The sequence below is a fragment of the Sus scrofa genome, unplaced genomic scaffold (assembly GCF_000003025.6).
Source record: "Sus scrofa isolate TJ Tabasco breed Duroc unplaced genomic scaffold, Sscrofa11.1 Contig59, whole genome shotgun sequence".
Classification (NCBI taxonomy): Eukaryota; Metazoa; Chordata; class Mammalia; order Artiodactyla; family Suidae; genus Sus; species Sus scrofa.
Window position 1 is genome coordinate 640,596 of NW_018085257.1, and position 7,516 is coordinate 648,111.

The window sequence follows — 7,516 nt, forward strand, 5'->3', positions numbered from 1 at the left end:
ATCACACATTCTGCATCCTGTTCCTGAGACTCACAACATCCTACCCAATCCTCCTTCCTCAACCATATGCACTATCAGATTGTCTATTGTTAATTTAGCATAATTAAAACCCACTTTTTTGCTGCACCCATGGCATGTTTAAGTTTTCAGGCCAGGGATCAAATCTAAGCTGGATCCAAGACCTACATCACAGCTGCAGCAAAGCTGTGTACTTAACCCACAGTGGGAAATTCCCATTATCACCCATTTTTAAGGCTTCTCCTCCTTGTAGCGGTGAGGCCAGAAACTACATTTTCCATATTTTTTCTTTTCTGGATTGCTCATGTTTAATGTTTTCCAATGAGTGGAACTCATTTGAGATTTAGAAGGTGGAAGAGGAGAAACCATTATTCTCTGGAGATAATTATATTACAGTCAGATACATAAGCTGGAGTGAGGTTCAGCAATGTTTCCCAATGGGCTTCTCAGATCCACCTGTGTTACTGCTGAGACTGAGACAATAGGGGAGTTTTTCCATTCTCTTGAGATTTGCAGCTACTACCCATCAACCTTTTAAAACCAATTATTTTATGTTTTAGGCTGAAATTTTTAGCTATAACAATTGTTTTTATTTTATTTTATTTTTCTCTTTCTAGGGCCACACCTGTGGCATATGGAGGTTCCCAGGCTAGGGGTCTAATCAGAGCTTCAGCCACTGGCCTACACCAGAGCTATAGCAATGAGGGATCTGAGCCGTGTCTGCAGCCTACACCACAGCTCAAGACAATGCTGGATACTTAACCCACTGAGCAGGCCAGGGATTAAACCTGCAACCTCATGGTTCCTAGTCAGATTCATTAACCACTGAGCCATGACAGGAACTCCAGTAACAATTTTAATCCTCAAGGACTATTTCCCTGACCTCTGTTCCCCAGCTTTTGCAACAACTGGAAAAACAAGCACTTTTGTTTTAGTCTTCAGAACAAATCCTTACTGATGAACTTCCCCTTCAAAATTACCCACCATTTACCTGCATCTATCTTTTGGACTACAGGTGAAATTGCCTGCTTGATGCTTTTCATGTTTAGACATGGATATCTATGGCAGAGTAGTGGAGAAATAATGAACACTTTAAAATCAATTAAATTTTAAAACTTTATTATTAATATGAAATAACATTAAAATAAATGTCTAGCTTGTACTACATTAAAATTACTCCATGTATTTCAAGAAACTAAAGAAATATTTTTAAATTATACATAAGAATATAGCACAGTATTTCTATGCACATGAGACAGCAAAGTCCTTTTATCTTTTTAAAATTTCAGTTATATTCTGTTTAACCACATTGAAAAGCACACAATTCACTGGCCAATGCTAATTCAAAATCCTTTGGGGCATGGAAATGTCCACAGTGCTATAAAAACCAGACCCTATTGAACTGTTAGAAAGGATACACAACTGATGTTCTATTATCCTATTCTGATAACACCTAGCTCAGGTGCTTCACTGTATTAATTAGGTCAGGGTCATGGGTTTTACACAAGACATTCAACTGGTTCCTATTGTCCAAGGTCACAAACTTCCCCTGAAGTCTGGACAATGCCTTGCACATAAGAGCTGTTATTCATAGGATGTTTGTGTGTGTGTTTAATCAATATTAACACTCTCAATTTGAAAGACATTTACTCTGTCACTGCAGTGCCATTTCAGTCTTCTCTTAGATTGTTTTCCTAAACACCTCTAGCCTTTGAGCAAGAGTACAAGTTGATCCACCTAATGCTGAATTTTCTATAGAAAATTGTGTTCGAGAGGATTGCACTGGGTTATTCCTCCTTCTCTTTCTGCAATCTTGAGATTCTCTTCCTGATAAGACATCTGAGGCCACCCTATCTCAGCCTCTGCACTTTTCCTGATGCCATACCCCTTCCTTGTTGTCTGTATAATAGAGTGGTTGCTTTTTTGGGTGAATTTCTCCAGCATGCACTATAAGGCACAAAGGCAAAATAGTGCATTAAGAACTTTAATTGCATTAAAATGAAGACATTGATAGATAGTAAAAAAAAAGTAAGAAGCTTCCAATAATGGTTGGCATTTGCAATACAGACAACTTACAAAGGATTTTTTTTAGATTCTATGACGTCTGCCTACAATGCAATAGATAAAAGAGAAACAGCTCAATAGAAAAGCTGAAAAGACATAATCATGGATTTTGAAGAGGAAAGATTTGTGCCAGTAAGGATAATGATGGCTGCTCAAATGGTCCAGTGTGGGTTTTCTGGAGGGTAGATGGCATGGCACTATGGGTTATTCAGGGCCAAAGTTCAATGACCTCTAAGAAAGCAGGTAATTTTTTCCAGACAGTAAATGGGAAGAAACATGTGCTTCATTAAAATTCTGGCCAAGAAATAATGCACATTCTTTTCCACTGGGTAGAACATGCCATGTAGCCACACCTAGAGTAGTTGGAAATATGGAAGCTGCCTCCAAGAGACAAATTCACACATGGGAAGAGGTCCTGAAATGTGGATGGACAACCATACAGCTCTTGCACAAAGAGCCAATAAGCATAAGCTAAGATGCTCTATGTCATAAATTAACAGGCAAAGAGAACATAAAACCATGATGAGATATAATTATATATTTGCCATAATTGTAAAAATTAAAAATTTGTTAATGCCAAGTGTTGTTGAAGAAGTAAAGTGATAGGAACTCTCATACTCAGGTAATGAAGATTTAAATTAATACAACTTTTAAAAACTTAATAGACTGTATTTCTTAGAGCAGTTTTAGGTTTACATGGAAACAGAAAGTTACTGTACACTTTTCCTTCACCCTTACCCAGTTTCCCCATTAATTATTAACATCTTGCATCCATGTGGTACATTTCTTACAACTGAACTATTATTGATACATTTTATTAACTAAAGTCCATTATTAACATTATAATTCATTTTGTGTTGTTCAGTTTTAAATTTTTTTTGACAAATACATAATGGCATGCATGCACTGTTCTAGTATTGTACAGAATAGTTTTACTGACCTAAAAATCCCCTCTACTCTACCTATTTATCCTTCTCCCCTCTCGAACCTGGACCCTTGGCAATCACTGAACTTTTTCCTTCTCCCTAGTTTGCCTTTTCCAGAATGTTATATATTTGGAATCATGCAGTATGTAGCCTTTTCAAAACTGGCTTTTTGGTACAACTATTCCAAAGCTTTAGCAGTGAGAGTTAAGTTCAACATATGTGCCTTCATCCAATAATCCTTCTTCTGGGATATATTATTTAGAGAATCTATTGCTTATACACAATAGGTAATGCATACAGACCACATCTTCCTCATCCAATCATCTGCCTGGGCACATTGGGGTTGATTTGCAATGGATCCTGCTGTGTAGCACTGGGAACACTGTCTAGTCACTAATGATGGAACACATAATGTGAGAAAAAAAGAATGTATACGAGTAATGTAACTGGGTCACCATGCTGTACACTGGAAAAAAATAGAAATAAAAGATAAAAAAATTAAAAATAGGCAATGTGTGAAATGTTTGTAGCAACAGTGTTCATAAGAACATAATGCTGAAAATAAGCAAAATGACCATAAAAAATAGAAAAGATAAGTGTGCTATGGTGTCACAGTGAAATATAGATAAATTTCACAAGGACAGTATTAGACAACAATTGCAAAACCTAGAAGAAAAAATATAGTGTAATTGCATTTATATGCAATTCTAGAGCCATCAAATTGAAGAAAAAAACATAGAACTGTTAAAACTTTAAGATATGTGAAGGAACATTGAAAATATTAAAGATACGGGGTACTTTCAAGAGGACATGCAAGAGGCTTCTACAATATTGCTAGTTTTCCACTAGTTAAGTCTAAATTATGAAATTAGTATTTCCTTTAATGTCATTCTTTAAAGTGCAATATGCCACGTTTACAACCAGACACATCAATATACACATAAACAACATACTGTATATGTATACACACATATAGAAACTTAAACATGTTGTATAAGCTTTCATGTTTTATGCTATTACTATGTTTTTAAAGTTTAAATAAAATTTCCAGTAAAATGGGTAAAGATATTTATTGTTCAAGCTTGAAATATATTCAAGTGATTTAAAGGACTCAGGATTTGACCCCACATGTGGATACGAAATTATAGATGAAAGTGTACAGTGTGATGATTTTATTACATATGCATTGTGGTATAATTACCAAGATCAAGACAACATATCTATCAACTCAGTTAAGTTTTGTGTGTGTGTGGTGATAATTCTTAGGATCTACCCTCAGAAAATTTTAAGCATGTAATACTATGTTAGTAACAACAGTCACCACTCTATATTAGATCCTCAATACTTAATCTTAAAACAAAAAATCCAAAATATCTGACCAGCATCACACACCTCCTCCTAACCCTAGCCACTCACAACCACATTCTATTCTCCATTTCCATGAAATTGGCATTTTTGAAAGATTCCACATGTAAATGACATGACATAGCATTTGTATTTATCTGTCTGGTGTGTTTGTAAAATCTTTCCTTCTCTATAATGAACAAAAAATTAAAGAGAAGAAAACAATGTTCAACTGAAACTGAGACTGAAAAAAGTGTACCACATCAAAGTTCAATAGAAAGAGCTAAAGATAGAGGAAAGGATGCTTGCTTACATGGAACAGGGATGGGTGTTGGAACAGGTCTTATATAAAATTAGTAGGGAAAACAACGCCCATCATTATGAGCATGAGGTTCTTCTGCTGAGTATATTTACCAGGGCTCCTTTCATATCCTGATTTCTCAGACTGTAGATGAAAGGATTGAGCATGGGTGTGACCAGCGTGTACAATATAGCCACAATGGTATCCTTGTCATTGGAGTTGCTGGATGAGGGAAAAAAGTACAGTCCGATAATTGTTCCATAGTACAGAGAGACCACGGAGAGGTGAGAGCCACAGGTGGACAGGGCTTTGCAGATGCACTTGGTGGAGGGGACCCTAAGGATGCTGGCCCCGATGTGCCCATAAGAGACCAAGATGCATACGAATGGCAGGGTAATGATCACCACTCCCACAGTGAGGATGAACAGCTCATTGACTGTGGTATCTGAGCTGGACAACTTAAGTAAGGTGGAGAGGTCACAAAAGAAGTGGGGCAGTGTGTTATTTCCACAGAAAGAGAGATGAGCTAGGAGGAGTGTGTGCAAAATAGCACTGGCAGAGGATATGGTCCAGGACATGATTACTAACAGGAGGCACAGACTCTGATTCATAATTGTGATATAGTGTAGGGGGTGACAGATGGCCACATACCTGTCATAGGCCATTGAGGTGAGAAGAAAGCTGTCGAGACACCCAAGCAATAAGAAAAAATACACCTGGGAAATGCACCCAGCATAGAAGATGGAGTGACTCTGCGTTTGCATGTTCAGGAGCATTTTTGGAGCAGTGACTGATGAAAACATGATGTCGGTGAAGGCCAGGTGACTGAGGAAGAAGTACATGGGGGTGTGGAGGTGAGGGTCCAGCCTGATGAGCAGGATGATGAGCAGGTTCCCCAGCAATGTGGTCAGGTACATGCCCAGGAACAGGGCAAAGAACACTCCCTGCTGCTCTGGCCAGATGGGGAGCCCCAGGAGGAGGAACTCAGACACACAGCTCTGGTTCTCTCTCCTCATGCTCCTCTCCTGTCTTCTGGGGAAGGATGGGAGTGGGAAATGTCAGAGACGTTGAAGTCATGATTGTGGCCACCACCCTAGTGTCTCTCATTTCCTAGTGGAGAAACAGAATAACTGCCTGCGTTTCTTTATCACCTAGTGTTTCCAGAGCAAGTGACACATCCTCAACACTCAACATGATTCCTTTCAATGAAAACCAGCACATTCATTTATATTTTTCTTTTCATTTATTTTATTTGAGGGGGGCTGCACCTGTGGCATGTGGAAATTCCCAGCTAGGGGTCAAATCAAAGCTGCACCTGCCAGGCTACACCACAGCTATAATAACACCAGAATCAAACCTTATCTTTGAACTCCACCAGAGCAGAAGGCAATGACAGACCACCAACCCACTGAGCGGGCCAGTGATAAAAACTGCATCCTCCCAGATGCTAGCTCAGCTCATTACCATGGAGCCTCATAGAGAACTTCTTTTTTCTTTGTAATCAACCATGTTTCTGGCACTATGCTACTAAGTGGACATACAAGAATAAATATGACATACAGGATCCCTTCCCTCAAGATGCTGACCCTGAAGGGCACACATGACCAAGGACTGACTAAAGGTGTGAGCCTGAAGTCAGATTCCCTGTATTGTGATTTTGGTCCCACAAAATTCTTGCTGTAGGACTTGGGACGCTCAATCTCTCTTGGGCTCAGGTTGTGCCTATAAAACATGAATATGCCAATATCACACCTTCATAGAGTTAATAAAGAGGATTCTAATTCATTATTTGTGAATATCTAAGAACACTGTCCTGCATCAAATAAACACCAAAAATTGCATAAATTATCTTTTGTGAGAGGACCTGCATCCCCAAAATACTACTATCAAGTTCATGAATTTAATAAAATTCAATATTTTGAGCTGGCTTATAAAGGACCATGAAGCTAACCTATTATGAGCTGGTTTATAAAGGACCATGAAGTTAACCTAAAATTTATGTCAACCTACCTGAGTTCTCACACTCTTAAGGTCAGTTTCTGAGATCATATCCTATCACTGGGGTTAGTTCCCTGGTGGAATTTATCTTAATGCAAGTTTATTTTCTTGCCAAGAAGTAAACCTTATTTAGAACACTGTAAATCAGCTATAATGAGAAAAATAAAAATCACATATAAAAAAAGCAAGGTAAAAATTATTTCCATCTATATCTGTCTATATCTGTTACTCATGCTGTCCCTCTATACCTTGAAGATGTCAATATCACACATTCATAGATTTAACAAAAAGGATTCTAATTCACTATGCCTTCATACCTAAGAACACTGTCCTGCATCAAACACCAAAAATTGTACTGATCACTTTTTTATAGGATAAATATCCAAAATAAACCAATGTCAAGTTTAGGAAATTAATAAAAAAGTATTATGAGGTGGTCACCATAAAGCACCAAGAAGATGACCTAAAATTTATGTTAACTTATATGAACTCTCACACTCTTCAGGTGTGTTTCTGAGCTCATATCCTATCACTGGGTTAAGTTCCTTTCTGGAACTTGTCTCATTGCATGTTTATATTCCTGCCAAGAAATAAAGCTTACTTCAGTGCATGGACCTCTATTTCCATCTATGTCTGATCCACCAATTTGGCTCATATCTGGATATTCATCATTAGAAAGACATTTGAGATCTGAGATGGGGTCTGAGGCTGAGGGATACTGAAGAATTGGGGTGTCTCTTAGAAGTCAGTTACCTGATTGACCAGAACTATTTCAAATACTGATCTTCACACAATGGCGGAGAAATAGGTTTTTGCATGATTGCATCACTGAATATTTCAATAGTCTTAGGAGGGAGGTGCGATT

General features: G+C 38.0%; 1 protein-coding gene across 1 annotated transcript; it reads right to left on the reverse strand.

Annotated features, from left to right (window-relative positions):
• Positions 1 to 4,688: 4,688 nt before the first annotated feature.
• On the reverse strand, positions 4,689 to 5,669 carry LOC110258976 (olfactory receptor 50-like). The gene has a single exon (XM_021082267.1). The coding sequence runs from the start codon at positions 5,667 to 5,669 to the stop codon at positions 4,731 to 4,733; it is 939 nt and encodes a 312-aa protein (XP_020937926.1). The 3' UTR covers positions 4,689 to 4,730.
• Positions 5,670 to 7,516: the final 1,847 nt, after the last annotated feature.

What these genes read in the sequence shown, in the direction of transcription:
- LOC110258976 (XM_021082267.1), bottom strand. Translation starts at nt 5,669, where the DNA reads ATGAGGAGAGAGAACCAGAGCTGTGTGTCTGAGTTCCTCCTCCTGGGG.